Here is a 19,304-nt window from a genome sequence, read left to right as displayed (position 1 = left end):
GAGAGAGAGAGAGAAGAAATAAAATCTTTAAAAAAAAAGAAAAAAGAAAAAAATCTTAAAAAAATGTTTTGTATATAACCAGATGAAATGATGCACGCCTTTAATCCTATTTCTTTGGAGGCAGTGAATTTGAGGCTAGCCTTATCTACATACTGTGTTCTAGGACAGCCAGGGCTACAAAGTAGGACGTGACTCAAAAGAACAAAAACAAACAAATAGTTTTGTGTAAGGGCTGGACACACAGCTCAGAAGTTAAGAGGTTGCTGCTCTTCCAGGGTGCTGAAGTACAGTTCCCACCACTCACCATCTGGCAGGTCACAAATGTCCGTAACTCCAGATCCAGGGAATCCAGTGCCCTCTTCTGATCTCTGCAGGCACCTGTATACAGGTTACAGGCACCTGTACAGAATACGTACACATAAATAAAAAAATGTAAAAATAATTTTGTGTGCAAAATTGTTATTTCTTCTAATTTATTCTTTTAAAAATTATGTGTAGGAATTCCATATCTGAATCAGGAAGAAGAAAGGCAGCTGAGAGAGCAATTTGAAGAAAAACGTTCTCAAGCCAATGGGGCAGGAGCTCTGGCAAAATGTCCTGTGGCAATTCCCGAGGATCAGAAGAAGTTTATGGACCAAGTAATGTAAGTTCCTAAACTGACATGAGAGATACACTGAGCATGGACTGGGGCTGTTGTACACTTGCAGCATCTGCAGGGACATAGGCAGGTGTGATGTGAGAAGTGGTATCTGACTGTGGCAGGGTTTCTGTTTTTGACACCAACCTGTGCTTCAATTGCAAAGGTGTTCACACAAGTGTGAATGTGAGTTGCAGGCTTTACTTGTGTCATATCTGAATCCAGACAATAACTGCATGTTGCATCACATCTGGACTTGTCCCATGCTACTGGGTGGGTCTCAGCAAGTGTGCAGATGTTTGGACTTACTCTCTGTACTGGGAGGGTCTCAGCAGGTGTGTAGATCTTCCTGAACCAAAGCTTGCTAGAATGTTCTATACATACGTGTTTCTCACAGTGAAGTCTTTGACAAACATGTGCTATGGAGGAGTATCTAGTCTTGTACAGGGTAGCTACCAGCATAATAGCTTTATTAGAAAAGTCAAAACTATATTGCTAGCATTGGCAAATTCTTTCTTAATATACTTACAAATTCTGTGAGTGGTATACACACATGTATGTGAGGGTGTGCACATGAGGTGATCAGAGAAGAAGGGAGTTGGATATCCTGCATCTCTCTTTATTTTATTACTTTGAGGCACTGGGGTTATGGCTCTTTGTTAAGCCACACCTGGCTTGTGTTGGTGCTTGGATCTTCACTCACACTTATGGTTGTGACTCTTAACTAGTCTCTATAGCTCTAAAATCGATAAATTGTTTGAGAATTTGTTACAATTTTGCTAGTGTCACCAGTAATTTCATCCAAAGGATATGTCAAAATATACCTATTCTCTTTGGTTTTGATTATCTTTTTTATTTGTTTAGAATGTATGGAAAGAGGACCTGTAAGCATAAGAAATATGTCCTTGGGGAATGCTTGCCTATGATCTACAAAGCCTAGGGTTTGGTCCCCAGCACTGCATGAATTGGGTATAGTGATGCATAGCTATACTCATGGCACTCAGCAGTTGAGAGGTAGAGGCAGGAGGATCAAAAGTTCAAGCCTCACTACATAGCAAGGTTAATGTCATCTTGGGATATATGAGACTGTCTCAAAGGAAAAAAACTAGACTGCTTCTCTGTGTGTGTGTATGTGTGTGTGTGTTTGTTCTAGAGATGGGAGTCCTGTCTCTGCTCATGTTTGACAAGTACTGTCACTGGCTTCACCCCTAGATCAGTATTTACATTGCTTTTAAATGTATCAATTGCTGATTATTTTGAGTATAGGTTTTGAGTACAATCACTGTTCTGATCACTTCATCCATTCAAGGCACTGATGGTCATTGTCTGAATCTTACTCATCAGAGAGAAGATAGAGGATTTCCTACAAAGTGAAGAGAAGAGGAGTCTGGCGCTTGACCCATGCACTGGGTCAGTTGGCTTGTTTGCTGCATGCATTCCTTTTTAGGAGAAGAGGATTTCTGCCTTTTGATGCACGTGGGGTTTTGTTTTGCTTTTTTGTTTTTTTGAGACAGAGTTTCTCTGTGTTACCAGCCCTGGCTATCCTGGACTTGCTTTGTAGACTAGGTTAGCCTGAAACTCATACAGATACACCTGCCTCGGTCTCCTGAGTGCTGGGATTAAAGGCTGGTGTCATCACATCTGACTTGTATGTGGTCTTTTTACAGCATCCTTATAGTCTTTCTGTCACAGGTGTATTCCTAAGACTTGAATGCTGTAGCACTGCCACAGCAGGAATGTTTGTCTTCTGAGGCTCAGAATGAATACTTTGTCTGCAACTTAGACTTTAGGCTGTGTCCAGGAGCAGCATCGTTGACCTGGAGGGGAGCTAAACAGACACTGTCGGGCCACCTCTGTTGTTTCTCTACAAAGAAAAATACAAATCATATGAGAGAGCACCTGAGCATCTTTCCTCCTTGACTCTGTGGCATGCTTCACAGAGGTGTCAGAATACAAGCATCTGTTCTGAAGTCTTCATACAGCTGCAGGAAGCAGTAGCTGATCATAATTTCTACCTATTCTCTAAAAGCAATATAATATTAAAATTTTGATGAAGATGATGAGTCATTCTACCTCAGAAATGCCTGTGATGGTTGTCCATACCTGTCTGCTCTAGTGAGGCTCTAAATTAAATCTTTCCCACCCATTGATTGATTAGTTAGGGTTCACTCCAAAAAGTCCAAGCTCATTCCTTTTATTTTGTTTTATAGGTTCCAAAGAAAACTTATTTATCAGACTTTGAGTTGGAAGTAAGTATTTGAATTACATGTAAGGGGCTAGAAAGATGGCTTAGCTGTTAAGAGCATTGACTGCTCTTCCACAGGTCCTGAGTTCAATTCCTAACAACCACATGGTGACTCACAACCATATATGATGGGATCTGATGCCCTCTTCTGGTATGTCTGAAGACAGCTACAGTGTACTCATATACATAAAATAAATAAATAAATCTTAAAAAAAAAAAGAATTAGATATAAGAGTGATCTCTAGGACAGGATTTAATAAATGAAGTATAATCTTCGGTCCCAGTGCTCTTTTGAATTTTTCAGTTATGGGTCATGTGACCCTACATGTTCCCAGTCAATTCTTAAATTGCTCATACAAAATATAAATCTTTTTTTTTTTTTTGTTTTTCTAGACAGGGTTTCTCTGTGTCACCTTGGCTGTCCTGGAACTTACTCTGTTCACCAAGCTGGCCTCGAACTCAGAAATCTGCCTGCCTCTGCCTCCCAAGTGCTGGGACTTAAAGGCGTGCGCCACCACGCCTGGCCATTTAATTTTCTATTACCATTTGGTAGATGTCTTAAATGTATGTAATTCCCTCTGTTCTCTATGTCTTCCTCTCTCTCTCACTCTCTTTCATACTAAAAACAAAACAAATCAAATCAAAACAAAGCAAAACAAAAAACTCTTGACAGTGATGTGTACATGAATAACTTTCATTGTATTTTATTTTATTTTATTTTATTTTTGTTTCTTTGTGTAGTCTTGCCTGTCCTGGAAGTTGTTTCATAGACCAGGCTGGCCTCAAACTCACAGAGATCTATCTGCCTCTGCCTCCCAAGTTCCGGGAGGGAATAATTTTTAAACAGGACGGGAGGGCTGTAGGCTGTCTTGTCCAACCTCCTCTCTTGTCTTATCCTTACATCTATCTCTATGCTTTCCACATCTCTCTCCTCTTTGGCTGCTGCAAACACTAAAGCAAATTGAAGCCCAGCATCCCTACTGCCCTCCAACCCTTCCCTAAGTTTAGGAGACTGTTACCACTTCAGTTACAAAGTAGGCATTTGGATGTAAGATACCTCTGTGGCAGTGTGTTGACTGCAATATAAAATGCCAAGCATTTTAGAAACTGCTAAAACCCTAAAAGGTCCACACAAAACTGGTATTGTTCCTGTGCATTTTAGAGAAGAGGCAGGGAAATAGCAGCTGAGGTGTTGTAAGTTGGTTTATTTTAAAGTCTTTAGTCATGATTGTCTCATTTTAGTAAAACTTAGTTTATAGCCACATGGCAGTGTGTTGAATTCTTTGGGGGTTTTAGCAGTGCACTGATGTGAATTTTTCCTTTTTTCCTTTAGGTATCCTAAAGGCATTCATGTTGAGACATTAGAGACTGACAAGGTAACTAAGAGCTATTCAGTGCTCACATTTAACTATCGGTGATTCACTGAGGTGTGGATAGTTTTCACCTTTGAGCTGCCTTCCATGAGCTGTGACTTTGGCCAGCCACTTGTCCTCTCTGACTCTGATTTTTCTCATTTGTATAGTGTGGCTAAGCATGATAATCTTTTGCTAATGTAGCTTATAGCTTTTAATTTTATTTGTGGTTTGGCTGTGTGTGGTATGTGTACCATGTGCCCATGGAGGTCAGAAAAGAATTGGAGATACATGTGTTTGTAGGCTACCATGTAGGTGTGGGAAACTGAATTCAGGGCTTCTATAAGAGCAGTCAGTGCCCTTAACCACTGACCCACCTCCCCAACTCTACTTACAGCTTTTTGATGATTCAGGCCAGGAGTAGTGGTACTTGCCCTTAATCCCAGCACTCAGAAGCAGATAGATCTCTGTGAATTCCAGGCCTCGTCTATATAGTGACTTTTAGGACAGTTATGTAGAGATACTATGTTTCAAACAAAACAAACAAATGCCAACCAAGTATGATTATTTAGTAGATAAGTAGAAATGAACTTTTTTTCATTTGTAATATATACATTTATTGTAATCTTTTTTTTTGTTGTTTTGTTTTATTTTTTTGGTTTTTTTTTTGAGACAGGGTTTCTCTGTTTAGCCCTGGCTGTCCTGAAAGTCACTCTGTAAACCAGGCTGGCCTCAAACTCAGAAATCTGCCTGCCTCTGCCTCCCAAGTGTTGGGATTAAAGGTGTGCGCCACCACTGCCTGGCTATGGAGTCTTATTTGCATGGTTTGTAGCTGATTTCAACTGATGTTTGTTGGTTTGCAATCTTAAAATACTGTAAGTGTCATGGCCATGCAGACATATAGGGGTTGTGTGCCCACTCAGCTTTGGCATCGTCTTACAATAGTTTTGGTTGTGCTTGCTTATGCTTTGGCTTATAACTTTTGGTTCATTGAGGTGGTTTCATTGTATAACCGAGGCTGTCCTTTAATTTACTGTGTAGCATAATACGTCAGAATTGCCATTCAGAGTAATCACAGTACTTTGGAGGCTAAGGGGTTAAATGTTTCCAGAACACTGGGCATTATTTGTCTTTTAGAAGGAGAGACACATAGTTATCAGCAAAGTGGACGAAGAAGAACGCAAAAGGAGAGAGCAGGAGAGGTACACGAAGGAGCAGGTAAGTGCCTACAGTCTGATTCTTTTGCATAAGAAATGATAATATAGACATAACTAATTTTTTTCTATGTATTTCTGGATCACAGTTGTTGGATTCATTTAGCCAGCAGATGACCACTAGTCAAAGTTAGATTTGTTTTGTTTTTTAAAAACCAGTAGGGTATTAGACTGCATTTCCTGATTCTCTCGCCTCAGTCTCTTTTTTGGTTTTTCGAGACAGGGTTTCTCTGCATAGCTTTCTAGCTGTCCTGGAACTCACTCTGTAGACCAAGCTGGCCTCGGAACTCAGAAATCCACCTGCCTCTGCCTCCCAGGTGTTGAAGTGTTGGGATTAAAGGCGTTTGCCATCACTGCCCGGCTACACACCAACTTTTAAGAACCTTTATTTCTCACTTGTGTGTGTGTGTGTGTGTGTGTGTGTGTGTGTATGTGAGTGTGTGTGTGAGAGAGAGAGAGACAGAGACAGATTGTGGCGGGGCTCACTTGTTCAAGGACACACATGTGGAGGTCAGTGGAAAGCTTTGACGAGTGGTTCTCTTCTTGAGCCTTTACAGGGTTCCCAGGGGCACAGACTGGGAGCCCTTTGTGCACACAACTTTATTGTCTGAGCCCTCTTGCAGCCTTTCTGTTTTAATTAGTTCTTTTACTTAGGAGGAACTGAATGATGCTGTGGGATTTTCAAGAGTCATCCATGCCATTGCTAATTCGGTGAGTCATCCACATTTGGTTTTCTTGAAGTTATATGGCTAAGCACAGTATTTAAAATGAAGTGTCTAACTGCTACTGCAAATGGCTCACTTGGTTCCCCTTGGAATGTTTACCTAGTCTGGGGGAAGAAGTTAGTACCTTGGACTGCTGCAGTACAGTGTAGCAGGTCAGACGTCACCATTGCTGAATTATATCCAAATCAGTTTTCAGAAAGCCTCTGTTGCAAAAGTACAAACACACACACAATCACATGCATGCCCTTTGACATATGAGGGACCCCCCCTCACACACACACACACACACATACACTCACACACACGCACACACACAAACACACAAAAACGCACATACACAAACACACTGTGAGAAATAAATGTTTTTAAGTTAGTATGCATATGTATACATAATATACATACATATATACATGTATACATACATATATATATATATTTATACACATACATACACACACATATGTATCCTATACATACAAAGGCACAAAAATACAAGATCACCCTGCCCTACAATGTCCTTGTATAGCTGCACAAAACTGACTTTCATTAGTCTGAATACAAGAACTAGAAGTCAAAGAGCAAGCAGAGGAATCCAAAGGATAAATAATTACAAGTTGACTTCCTCTATAGAACTGTAATTAAATCCCAAAATTCATCCATCACAATCTTAGTAATAATAAAGCTTTAAAAACATGCTAATTGTTTGTGTAAATGTACTAGAGCATTCTGTGGTAGGCATTCTTCCTTGGCTTTCTGAAAGGCATCCACCTTTGTCATGGTTAAATCAGGTGGTGCTCTTGCTTTGATAGTAGGTCACCTGGGTCTAACACTTTCTTTTCCATGGGCAATTGGGTCTGGGAAGAAGTTGTCTTGTCCCTTACATGCTGCCCATTGAGACCCTCTCAGAGTTCAAGCCCCAGTCTGTTAACATAGACAGTGGAGAGGAGACTCACTGTGTCCTCATTGGAAGACAGCACAAATGAAAGAGTTCATTAGCTATAAAGAACTCTGTTACTCAAGAAGACTTAAACTGTACTGAACCTAAAATCGTGTCATTCTGGGAGAAGAAAGGGGTGAGTCACTTGAGCAGCTGCTAAGGTCTCAGGTACCCAGAAAAGCAGGTTCTGGCCACCCTTGATACTGTGTGAACACTTAGCCAGCATGCTTGAAAAGCAAGGGGGCTTCAATTTTGATCCACGTTAACTAGCATAATAATTCAGCTTACTTTCCAAAATTGAGGCATTTGTTCTCCTTATACACAAGGAGATGTGCATTTCTATTTGCTTGGCTATGCGTACTCAGAAAAAATACAGAAGACATTAATAGTAGTACATTTGAATACATATGGGGCCTGGGCAGATCTGAGAAATGAGAAAATGACAAGCATCTCTTCAAAACACTCTGTTTAATAAGAGGATCAAAATAAAACTGTGTTTCCTAGGATTTAGAGGAAACAGAAAAAAGTTATGTATCTTAGAAATGAAGTTATTTCTAATATTAATTTCTTTGTTTGTTTTTGAGATACGGTATCTCTGTATAGCCCTGGCTCTCCTGGAACTCACTCTGTAGACCAGGCTGGCCTCAAACTCAAGGATCTCTCTGCCTCTGCCTCCCAAGTGCTGGGATTAAAGATATGTGCCACCACTGCCAAAGTTATTTTTTTTTTAATATCAATAAGCTCTGTGAAGCTAGTAGACCTATCTATCTATCTATCTATCTATCTATCTATCTATCTATCTATCTATCTATCTATCTATCTGCAGGCTTGCAGGTGGAATCCAGTACACTTTAACTGTTTGACTCATGTCTATGGGTGCTCTGCCTGAATGTGCATGTGTGGACTCGGTGGTGCAGCTGCTCATAGAATGCAGGAGAGTCAGATTCCTCTGGAGCTGCTGTAACCTGCCCAGTGTGGGTCTTGGGAACTGAACTCTTAACCACTGAGATATCTCTGGAGCTTCCCTCCCACTCCTCTGGGATATTTATATTATACTAAATAATTATGCAGTCAGTACAGATCTATGTTATATGTTTTATATAGCTGTAAATATTTTGGTGCTATTGAGATTTGACCTTAGGATTGTACAGTTACTAGGAAAACCTCTGCCAACTCAGCTACATCTCCAGCCTCTTTCTCTCTGTCTCTGTCTGTCTGTCTGTCTGTCTGTCTGTCTGTCTGTCTGTCTCTGTCTCTGTCTCTTTGTCCTTGTGTGTATACACAGACACACATGGAAGCTAGAGGGCAGTCCTGAGAATCATTTCTCTTCCATTGTGTTTGTTCCAGGGATGAAGCCTTAGGCTTCTAATTTCATACTCACATAAATGTCACAGGAATAATAAAGAATCTCCATGCATACCTTGGACAACTGTCCCCGATGCTAACATCCTGCATTGCTGTCCTGTGATAATGAGAACCAGGAAGTGAATATCAGTGTAACATGACGAAGGAAACTAAAACTTTACTTTGAGTCTCCCGGGCTTCTCAGCTAAGTCTTTTCACAGTTCTGGGCAGGACTGCTCTATTTGCTCATTGCCACTCCTTACTCTTATAGACTCTGATAATCTTTGTCTCGATAACTTGATAGTGTTGATGAATTTTCTTTGTTTTTGTTAAATGTCCCTCAGTTGGTCTTTGTTGTTTCATGTTTAGAATCCGAATGTTCTGTTGTGGCAAGAATGCCACAGAAATGCTATTTATGATGTTGACCTCAGTAATGGATTGCTGCTCTGTGAAGTTACTGGTTTTCCTTTGTAGGTAGTAAATATCTTTGGTGAGTAGGCTGTGCTGTTGCACATCTGTTGTCTCAGTACTTGAGAGGCAGAGGCAGGAAGGTCAGGGTTTGGGAAGCTAGTCTACACTACCGAGCATGTAAACATGTCATAAAAATCAATACCAGACAACCTAGTGTTGTTGTTGTTTGTTTTTGAGACAGAGACTTAGCCTGTTCCATCCTGTTGCCTCAACTTCTCAAGTGCTAGGAGTTCAGGCACCTACCACTGTAGTTGGCTAGGAGTTCAGGCACTTACCACTGTAGTTCAGGTACCTACCACCGTGGTTGGCTAGGTCGGCACACCAGAAGAGGGCATCGGATCCCATTACAGATGGTTGTGAGTCACCATGTAGTTGCTGGGAATTGAACTCAGGACCTCTGGAAGGGCAGTCAGTTCTCTTAACCACTGAGCCATCTCTCCAGGCCTATAACCTAGTGTTTTTATTGCTTATTTTGTGATTCAATTTGGAATAGTTTTAATTGGTCCTTTTTTAGTTTGGCTCTTATGTCCTTCGAGTAAGTTTCCTGTCTCATTACTTTGAACATTTCTTCGTGTCATGTTGTGTTTCTTCTGGCTTCATTAATTCATTCACAGTGATTTTTTTTAAGGAGATCTGGTTCCAGGAGAATGGAGTTTTGTTTGTTCTTCAAGACATGGTTTCTCTGTGTAGTTCTCTATTCCCTGGAACTCTCTCTGTAGAACAGGCTAGACTCAAGATTAAAGGCATGGACCACCACTGCCCAGCGTGGAACATTTGTTTTTATCTGTATTTATATGCCACTCATATGAGGTTGCCTTCAAAAGCCAGAAGAGAACATTGGTAGATGTCTTTCCAGCTGGAATTGCAGGTGATTATGAGCCACCCAGCATGGATGTTGGAACAGTACTCACTCTTAGCCATTGGTCCATCCTGTAGCCTCTAGAATGGATTTTGAAACCAAGATTCTAGCCTGGGGTTCCTTTTGTGCTGTCCTGGCTCTAGATGTCACTGGACACTGTGCATATATACACAGTTCTATGTTCAGGATATGGTTGGTGTGGTTTGATTGAAAATGGCCCCCTCATAGGCTCACACACTTGAGTGGCACTATTTGAAAGGAATAGGAGGTGTGACTTTTTTAGAGGAAGTGTGTCTCTGGAGTTGGACTTTGAGGTTTCAAAAGTTCATGCCAACCCCAAAGTCTTTCTCTTTGCCTTTGGATCAGGATGTAGCTCTCAGCTACTGCTCCAGTGACATGCATGCCACCACACTCCCTAACCTTGGATGCTAGACCCAATTAAATGCTTTCTTTTATAAGAAGAGTTTGTGTTGGTCATGGTGTTTCTTCATAGCAGTAGAGCAGTGACTAAGACAGATGTTGACATCTGGCATCTTCCGTCTTCACTTGTTTTCCCCCTTCCCCTACTCCCTTTTTCTTATTTTGGTCCTCATTGATTAGGCTTGCTGACTAATGATCCCTCTGCAGTGTTTGGATTATTAGAACTGTATGTCACTATTCTGGGGATTCAAACTCAGATCCTCTGACTTATATGGCCGACTGCCTCTGGCTGAGCCATCTCCTCAGCCTGTGAAAAGTGTGGTTCTGACTAGACTACAGCCTTTTCCTCCTCAGCCTGTGAAAAGTGTGGTTCTGAGTAGACCACAGCCTTTTCTGCAGCTCTTGCTGGTTTTGGTCTCATAGTGGCTAGTCAAGATGCTTTTCTCCAAGTCTTTTCTTCCCAGCTTCTCCTGCATTCTGATTGGAGTCTGCTGCCACAGTGCTTGGCATTTTAACATTGCACTGGCACTCAAGACTTACACTGATACTAAGCCAAAGCAAAGCAAAACAAAACAAAAACCCATCTTGTTAGATTTGGGATATTTTGTATATGATTAATTATGTCAAAGAATCAAGTTGACTTCTGAGTTTGGGTGTTGCATAAAGAACCATTGAAACTTTGTAAAAAGCTTTGATACTTACACTGACCGGTTTTGTGTCAATTTGACACAAGCTAGAGTCATCAGGGGTGATTCTCAGTGGAGAAAATGCCTCCATGAGATACAGCTGTTGGGAATTTCTTCAATTAGTGATTAGTGAAGGAGGGTCCAGCCCATTGTGGGTGGTGCCATCCTTGGGCTGGTGGTCCTAGGTTGTATAAGAAAGCAGGCTGAGCAAGCCATGGGGAGCAAGTCAGTAGGCAGCACCCTCCACGACCTCTGTTTCAGCTCCTGTCTCCAGGTTCTAGTCCTGTCTGAGTTCCTGTCCAGACTTCCTTTGGTGATGAACTGTGATGTGGAAGTGTAAACCAAATAAACCCTTTTCTCCCCTAATTGCTTTGTGTTTATAGTGTTTCATCAAAGCAGTAGAAACCCTAAGACAATGTTTATGTTAAAAATGGAGTCATCTAGCCAGGGCTACACAGTGAGTTCCAGCTCAGCCCAGGCTACAGAGAGAGACCCCTATGTCAAACAAAACATAACTCCCATCTTAACCCAGTATTGTGACAAAAACAAACAAGCAAAATTTGAAAGCAAAGCTGGACATTGTGGCACAGTCCTAATCTCAGCACTTGGGGAACAGAAGCACAAGATCAGTAGTTATCCTCAGCTTCATAGGTATTCAAGGCTAGCCTGGACTACATTAGGTCTTATCTCAATTCCTACTCTCCTAACCTCCAAACCTGAAACCGCAACATCTTCTCTCTATTCCCTGAGGATTCACAGGGCTGGAAAATCTAAGGTGATATTGTATATTAGTAGGTATATTTTTTTAATTTTATAAATTTAATAAAGAATTTTATTTTTAGTAGCTACTAAAATGGAGTCTTTTATTATACATGTATGATTGAAAAGCAATGAGGGTCATCGAGATGGCTCAGTGGGCAAAGGCATTTGCTACCCAAGCCTGGTGACCGAGGCTGATTTCCCAAATCCATGTAAAGGGAGGGGACAGATTCCACAAAGTTGTAACCCAATCTCCTCCACAGGCATTCTGTGGCTTGTGTATCTGTCTTCTTCACCACCGGCTCAAGTATGTGCTTGCATGCATGAGTGCTCAAGTGTGCACACACACACTAATAATATTACCTTTTTAAAAGAAGAACAATGGCGTGCCATGAGCCATTGGACACAGATGATGTAGGAAATGAAAATGTGTTGAGTTTAACAACACATTTAGACTTAAGAGAGCTGGAAGGAGCTGATGCCACTTGATGTCTACTGCCGAGCACCTTGACACTCCCTGGGGACCTTGGTGGTATTTCTGTACTTGAAGCCAGAAGTAGTTATTTTTATATTTTATAACAATGTTAAAAATAAATCTTTAAATATATGTAGGTTTTAAAGATGTTTTAAGAGTCTTAAAGGTATGTATTTGAAGTCAAAGTTCTCAGGAGTTCAGATTTTATTGTTTAAAAGTGCTTCATTCAAACTACTTCCAGCCAGGCACAGCGTTCTCTTTAGTCTCAGCTTCTCAGGGAGGCTGAGGCAGGAGGATTGCTGTAGCTCAGAAGTTCAGGGGCAACCTGGATAGTATAGTAAGACTTGTCTAAAAACCAAAACCAACGACAAGAAACTACATCAAAATTTTGAAAATAACAAGATTAATAAAAACGGGGAAAAAATCACTAAGAATGAGCATAGTGGCTATGCACGTATAATCTCAACACTTGAGAAGTTGAGGCAGGAAGAGCGTGAGCCCTCTGCAGGTTACCTAGGAAGCAGCTGGCTAGCCTGGCTGTGCTGTGACTCTGTCTCATTGGAAGCATCCACCTTATTCAAAAGTCCTGAACTCTGACATGCTTTTCCTAACCTGTCTTTCCCCAGGGAAAGCTGGTTGTTGGACACAATATGCTCTTGGATGTCATGCACACGATTCACCAGTTCTACTGCCCCCTGCCTGTGGTAAGTGGCTGCAGTGTCAAAACCCACCTACTTTTCCTGTGAGTGCTCTCTGCCTGGGTTGTGATTCCTCATTTCCTTATATGTGGCATGTTCCTAGGAAGACCTTATATGCTTTTCTTTATTATTTTTATTATTTTATGTGTATGATGAGTATTTTGCCTGCATGTATGTGTGCATGCCTGGTATCCAAGGAGCTTCAGAAGAAATGTACTCTAGGACTGGAGTGACAGAAGGTTCTGAGCTGAGAGGTGGGTGCTGGGTCTTCTGGAAGAGCAGCACATGCTGTTCATCACTGAACTCAGACAACATCTTTAAAATATTTTTCTAGGAACCTAGGAAGATAGTTTGAAAGTACTCTGGGCTGCTAAGCCAGCTTTGCTGTTTTGACAGGATGTATACACAAGCTATTTTAAGGGGTTGATGGCTGTCAGGTATTGCGAGAGCAAGGCTAAATATTCATTTCCTCAATCAATGCTGATAAGTTTGTTCATTTACTGCTGTACATAGAATAGGCCACAGGTATTTTCAAAATTACACTTAGGAGAGCTGGAAGGATCATGATGCCACTTGATGGCTACTGCCGAGCACCTTGAGGCTCCCTGGGGACCTTGGTGGTATTTCTGTACTGAAGTCAGATCATCTGGGTCATCATCACATGTTTTTTCCCTCTTCTGGCTTTTCTCCCTCACTCTGCAGCTGCTGTGGCTGTGTCTCTTGCCTCCATCACTCTGCTTCCACTCTCCTTTATCTTTTTGTCTTTCAAACACCTGACTCTCTGCCATGGCTTGACTCACAAATACCATAGGTACTCCAACATCCATCCCCAGCCCTGGTCTCTCTTAGCCTCAGGTGTAAAGTTCATGGTAGACTCTAGCCCTCAGACAAACGCATTTTTAAGATTTATATATCTCAAAAGAGATTTAAAAATTTGGCTCCCCCCTTTTTCTTCTTTCACTGTCTTTAAACCAGTGCTACTCTGATTTCCCAGCCGCAATCCTGTGTTTCATGTCAGCTTGAATTCTGCCAGTCCAGTGGATAATCTTGATGACTCCATGTTGTCCCTCATCCCTGAGATCTCATTTCGCTCTCAAGTATCTGTTCTTCTCTTCTGGCGTTCAGCCAGATGCAATCCCTTCTCCCTATTTAACATTCAGTTTGTCTTTTATACTATACATTGGCAGAATTTTTATAATAGATCACATAGTAAAATATTTTTTATTTTCTATGCTGCATAGTGAGTGCTATGACAACTGTCTATAGTCTGCCATTATAACCTGCTATGTTGGATAATACCTGATTTAAGGGAAAAAATGAGGTGGTGGCTGTCAACATCCAGCTTCAACACATTTGGATATGAAGGGAGAGGCATGGAGTCGGCAGAACACAGATAAAAGAATCTTCTTTTTAGGTCAAATGGGTTCTTTCTTTTAGGGGGAAAAGTATACATGTGAGTGAACACACATTGGTGGATGAAGTACTTAGTAGTTCTAAGAACTTTATTCCTTCTCCCACAGTTTATATATCCTAGCAAAATCTTTCAAGCAATATAAAAATTACAATGTGGTTACATTATTGGCAGACTGCAATTTGCAATTATAACCAAAGGATCATTGACTTTTGTTATTTATCTTTAAAAGTATTCTTATAAAACTTTAAAAAAATCATAAATCTAAACTGTTTTTTAAAGATTTATTTATTTTATGTATATGAGTACACTGTAGCTGTACAGATGGTTGTGAGCCATCATGTGGTTGCTGGGAATTGAATTCAGGGGACCTCTGCTCGATCTGGCCCCACTTGCTCCGGCCCTGCTTGCTCCAGCCCAAAGATTTATTTATTATTATATCTAAGTAGACTGTAACTGTCTTCAGACATACCAGAAGAGGCCATCAGATCCCATTGTGGATGGTTGTGATTCCATTATGGATGGTTGTGAGACACCATGTGGTTGCTGGGATTTGAACTCAGGACCTTCGGAAGAGCAGTCAGTGCTCTTACCCGCTGAGCTATCTCTCTAGCCCAAATATAAACTTTCATATATAAAAAACAATCAGTCATTTTTATTTTAAATCTTCAAGGTGCACACCTACTCATTAACAGTTGTTTATTAAATTTTATCAGGAAGATGAGGGCAAAAATAGGTACAAGAAATTAATCATCACCTTGATCACAGAGAGGAATGTCAACCAGTGCTAGTCGGGCTGCCATTATTCTTGTTCCCTGACCTCAAAAATTTGCTCAATTATTAAAGTAGCCTTTCTGAACTTTAAGTTGTTCCCTTAGATTTTCCTTGTCAAAGCCACTAACAAAAGCGTCTTAACCTAACTTTACTAACAATGTGCATCTCTTAGTTCTTTCTGAGGGTGGTGGTTGAATCATTAATCTTCTGCAGCAGCAGTGCTTGACAAAGATCAATCCACTGTTGTAAATGCCAACGACATTGCCCAGTGAGGGGCTGGAAACCCCTTAAAGTTTTCCTACAGTTCATAGATTATGGGGGATGTGATGACTGTGAGGGCAACAAGCAGAGCCATGCTCCACAGCAGCATGAAGTCCTCAGGACACACAGTCCTCTGGGCTCCTCCTCTCCGAGGCACAACCATGAGGTTGTAGTAACTGCTCGGCCACAGTCCATGAATTCTAAAGCTGTTTTGTTGTTCCTCTTGCACAATCCCCAACAGGTGATTCAAATTTGGGTTGTGTGGCTATAGTTTGCCAATCCATGAGTATTAGTCAGAGTTCTACAGGAACAGAACTGATAGAAACTCTAAGGATCCAGTAGCTGTTCAGGCCAACAGGCTGCATGTCTCAGCTAGTCTTCAGTAGATGCCAGAATCCCTAAGAAGTAAGCTCTAATGCCAGTGAAGGAATGGACTTGAGCCAGTAATAGCAAGAGTACAAAGAGAACAACAAAGTTTCCTGTTTCTGTGTCCTTTATGTGGGCTGCCAACAGAAGGTGTGGCCTAGACTTAAGGTGGATCTTCCACCTCAAAAAAAAAATCAGGATTAAAGGTTTGTCTTTTTACCTCAAAAATTCAGAGTAGGGCTGGAGAGATGGCTCAGCAGTTAAAAGTACTGACTGCTCTTCCAGAGGTCCTGAGTTCAATACCCAGCAACCACATGGTGGCTTACAACCATGCGTAATGAGATCTAACACTCTCTTCTGGAGTGTCTGAAGACAGCTACAGTGTACTCACATCTCACATATAATAAATAAATAAATATTTAAAAAAAATTCAGAGTAGATGTGGGTTGTCCCACTTAGATGACTTAATTAAAAAAAAAAAAAGCCCCTTACAGGTGTGCCCAGCCATTTGAGTTTTAGATAATTCTAGATGTAGTCAAGTTAACCAAGAATAGTCATCACACTATGCTTTATTTTTATGTCCTTAAGAAAAAAACCAACTTACTTTAGGGCGAGTGAGGTGTCTCAGTAGTTAAGTGCACTTGCTGCTTTTTCAGAGGGCATGGGTTTGTTCCTGCCCATTAGTGGCTCCTAACTGCTTGTATGTAACTCCAGCTCCAGGGGATCTGATTCCCTCAGGCCTCCAAGGGCACTTGCAAAAATGTAATGCCCATAAACTCACCCATATACACACACAAATAAAAATAAATAATTTTTAGAGTGTATGAGTGTTCTGCCTTCATGTATGAATGTGCTCTATTTGCTCTCCTGATGCTGCAGAGGCCAGAGAAGGTTGCTGCTTCATGTTCTCAGTCTGCATCTCTACTTAACCCTTTCCTACCACACAGTTCTTTTCTGCTTGCTGCCTTGCTGGAACTTTCAGTGGCCGATCCTCCAGGGCTTTAGGGGTTCCCAGTGCCTAAGTTTTGTTCTATATTATATGGCACAGCCCCTTCTTCTAGGTGATAGATCTGAGGAGGATTGACTTCAATTTGTGTGTGAGTGCTCAGAAAATGTGAACTTGAATGAGGCTAGTCCAATTCAAATTCTACCAGTGTCTTAGTCAGGGTTTCTATTCCTGCACAAACATCATGACCAGGAAGCAAGTTGGGGAGGAGAGGGTTGATTTAGCTTACACTTCCACATTGCTGTTCATCACCAAAGGAAGTCAGGACTGGAACTCACTCACACAGGGCAGGATCCTGGAGACACATAGAGGGATGTTACTTACTGGCTTGCTTTCCCTGGCTTGCTTAGCTTTCTTTCTTATAGAACCCAGGACTATCAGCCCATAATGGGCCATTCCCCCTTGATCACTAATTGAGAAAATGCCTTATGGCTGGGTCTAATGGAAGCATTTCCTTAAGTGAGGTTCCTTTCTCTGTGATAACTCCAGCTTGTGTCAAGTTGACATACAAAACCAGCCAGTATAACCCGAAAGCAGGTGATTACAGTTTTAGCTCACTAAGGCACCTGAGCTGATTTAGCATGCATGCACGAACACACATATGCCTTCATCCCCTGCATTATCAGAGAGAAAAAAAACCTGTTCTTTTATTTAGCTATGGAAAAAAATGACATGAATAGGAGACAATCTATTGAAGATGGTAGAATAGTTAAATTTCCTGCCACCATATTTAAATTAAAAAACATTTATTTTATATTTGTGTATGGGTGTGGTCTTAGTTAGGGTTTCTGATTTAACACTATGACCAAAAAGCAAGTTGTGTATAAAAGGGTTTATTTTTAGCTTACACTTTCATATTGATATTCATCATGGAAGGAAGTCAGGATAGGAACTCAAATAGGGTAGGAACCTGGAGGCAGGAGCTGATGTAGAGGCCATGGATGGTGGATGGATACTGCTTGCTAAACATGGCTTGCTCAGACTGCTTTCTGATAATGAACCCAGGACCACCAGCCCGGGCATGGAACAACCTACAATGGGGTGGATCCTAATTATCACTAATTATGAAAATGAATTACAACTGGATCTTTTGGGGGCATTTTCTCAACTGAGGTTCCCTCTTTTCAGATAACTCTAGTTTGTATGACAAGGTGACATAAGATTAACCAACACACTCTTGCCTGTTTTATTACTGTGAAGAGAAACTATGACCAAAGCATCTCTTAGAAAATAACTAACCAAAAAAAAAGCCGGGCGGTGGTGGCACACACCTTTAATCCGAGCACTTGGGAGATTTCTGAGTTTAAGGCCAGCCTGGTCTCCAGAGTGAGTTCCAGGACAGCCAGGGCTACACAGAGAAACCCTGTCTCGAAAAACAAAAAAAAAAAAAAAAAAAAAAAAAAAAAAAAAAGAAAAGAAAGAAAGAAAAGAAAAGAAAGTATTTAATTTGGGACTTGCTTACAGTTCTAGAGTGTGAGTCCGTGATCACGTGGTGAGAAGGAAGGAAGGAAGGCCTTGGAGCAGTAGCTGAGAGATTTGCATGCTGATCTGCAGGCTACAGACGGAGGGTCAGGGCTGGAATGGGTGGGCTTTGGCAATCCCAAACTCCTGTTGCACACTTTCCCAAACAAGGCTTCACCTAATCCTTCCCAAATAGTTCTGCTAACTATGGACCAAGCTTTCAAACATATGAGCCTATGGGGGTTATTCATATTAAAACCACTAAAGCCTGCTTATGTGTCTGTGCACTACTTCAATGCCTGGTACCAACAGAAGCCAGAAGAGGGCAGTGGGTCCCCTGGGACTAGAGTTATAAACAGTTCAGAGCTGCCACGTGGGTTCTGGGAATTGAAACCCAGTCTTCTGGAAGAGCAGCCAGTGCTCTTTAACTGAACCATCTCTCCAGCAACTGGCACCATATTTAAAACTGAATGTAAAGCTAGTCAGTAGCTTATCTATAACCCAGAATTCCTATGGCAAGATGGAAGGTGGAAGCTTAGGAGTGAGGTGGCCTGTTGTATGCTGAACAAGAGACCCTGGCTCACACATGTTGGAAGGAGAAGCCTGACATTAGAAATTGTCTTTAGATTTTCACACAATTGCTGTGGCAGGCTTATGCGAAACACATATATACATATTTGCACAGATATACCAAGATAAAAATAAAAAGAAAGAAACCGTGTCTTGTGATTTAGTAGAGAGTTTCTTATGGGACCTCCTGCTACTTGAGCATGACCTTAGTCCAGTATTCTTTGTGAGTTCTGGAGGTGGCCATAATTCTACTTTTCTCTTGTTTGTAAAACTTCTTAGTGGTATAGAAGGTGAACAACGGACTTTAGGGCATTTTTTGTTTGACTTAGCCTTAGACCCTTGCTCATGGATTATCCATTGATTCAATGACAACCATTGAGAAGCTGGTGTGTATTTCAAACTAAATACTGTCTGTGTTTACAGTGTTAAAAAGCTAATTGTAAATGGCAGCTTGCTGTGAAGCATGAGGTCAGGAGTGTCACTACCCAGGCTAGCATGGCAATTATGTAAATGGGCAAATTCAAAACCAAAGTGCTCTTATTTCTGCTTAGAATTCCAGATAAAAATCAACTGGTAAAATGAATAGTCTAATTTAGGTACTTTTAGAAGTAACTTTTTTTTTTTTTTTTTTTT

General features: G+C 41.1%; 1 protein-coding gene and 1 long non-coding RNA gene across 7 annotated transcripts in view; one reads left to right on the top strand and one right to left on the bottom strand.

Moving 5' to 3' along the window:
* Nucleotides 1–19,304, top strand: part of Parn (poly(A)-specific ribonuclease) — a 138,439-nt gene that overhangs the window by 16,839 nt on the left and 102,296 nt on the right. For 5 of the 6 annotated variants that reach the window (XM_031363092.1, XM_031363089.1, XM_031363091.1 and 2 more), the window contains exons 7-13: nucleotides 499–643; nucleotides 1,982–2,047; nucleotides 2,848–2,886; nucleotides 4,216–4,258; nucleotides 5,372–5,452; nucleotides 6,103–6,159; nucleotides 12,751–12,828. In XM_031363092.1, the coding sequence (XP_031218952.1) occupies nucleotides 499–643; nucleotides 1,982–2,047; nucleotides 2,848–2,886; nucleotides 4,216–4,258; nucleotides 5,372–5,452; nucleotides 6,103–6,159; nucleotides 12,751–12,828 (509 nt within the window). The remainder of the gene's footprint in view (nucleotides 1–498; nucleotides 644–1,981; nucleotides 2,048–2,847; nucleotides 2,887–4,215; nucleotides 4,259–5,371; nucleotides 5,453–6,102; nucleotides 6,160–12,750; nucleotides 12,829–19,304) is intronic. The other variant, XM_031363090.1, reaches the window with a different exon arrangement.
* Nucleotides 6,069–9,631, bottom strand: LOC116085595. The gene is made up of 3 exons (XR_004116659.1): nucleotides 9,222–9,631; nucleotides 8,531–8,572; nucleotides 6,069–6,376 (listed from the first exon to the last, which is right to left on the bottom strand). It is a non-coding gene; the product is annotated as an uncharacterized LOC116085595 (long non-coding RNA).

Source organism: Mastomys coucha, unplaced genomic scaffold, assembly GCF_008632895.1.
Source record: "Mastomys coucha isolate ucsf_1 unplaced genomic scaffold, UCSF_Mcou_1 pScaffold12, whole genome shotgun sequence".
Lineage (NCBI taxonomy): Eukaryota > Metazoa > Chordata > Mammalia > Rodentia > Muridae > Mastomys > Mastomys coucha.
Note: the sequence above shows the minus strand (reverse complement) of the source record. Positions and strands in the feature narration are given on the sequence as shown.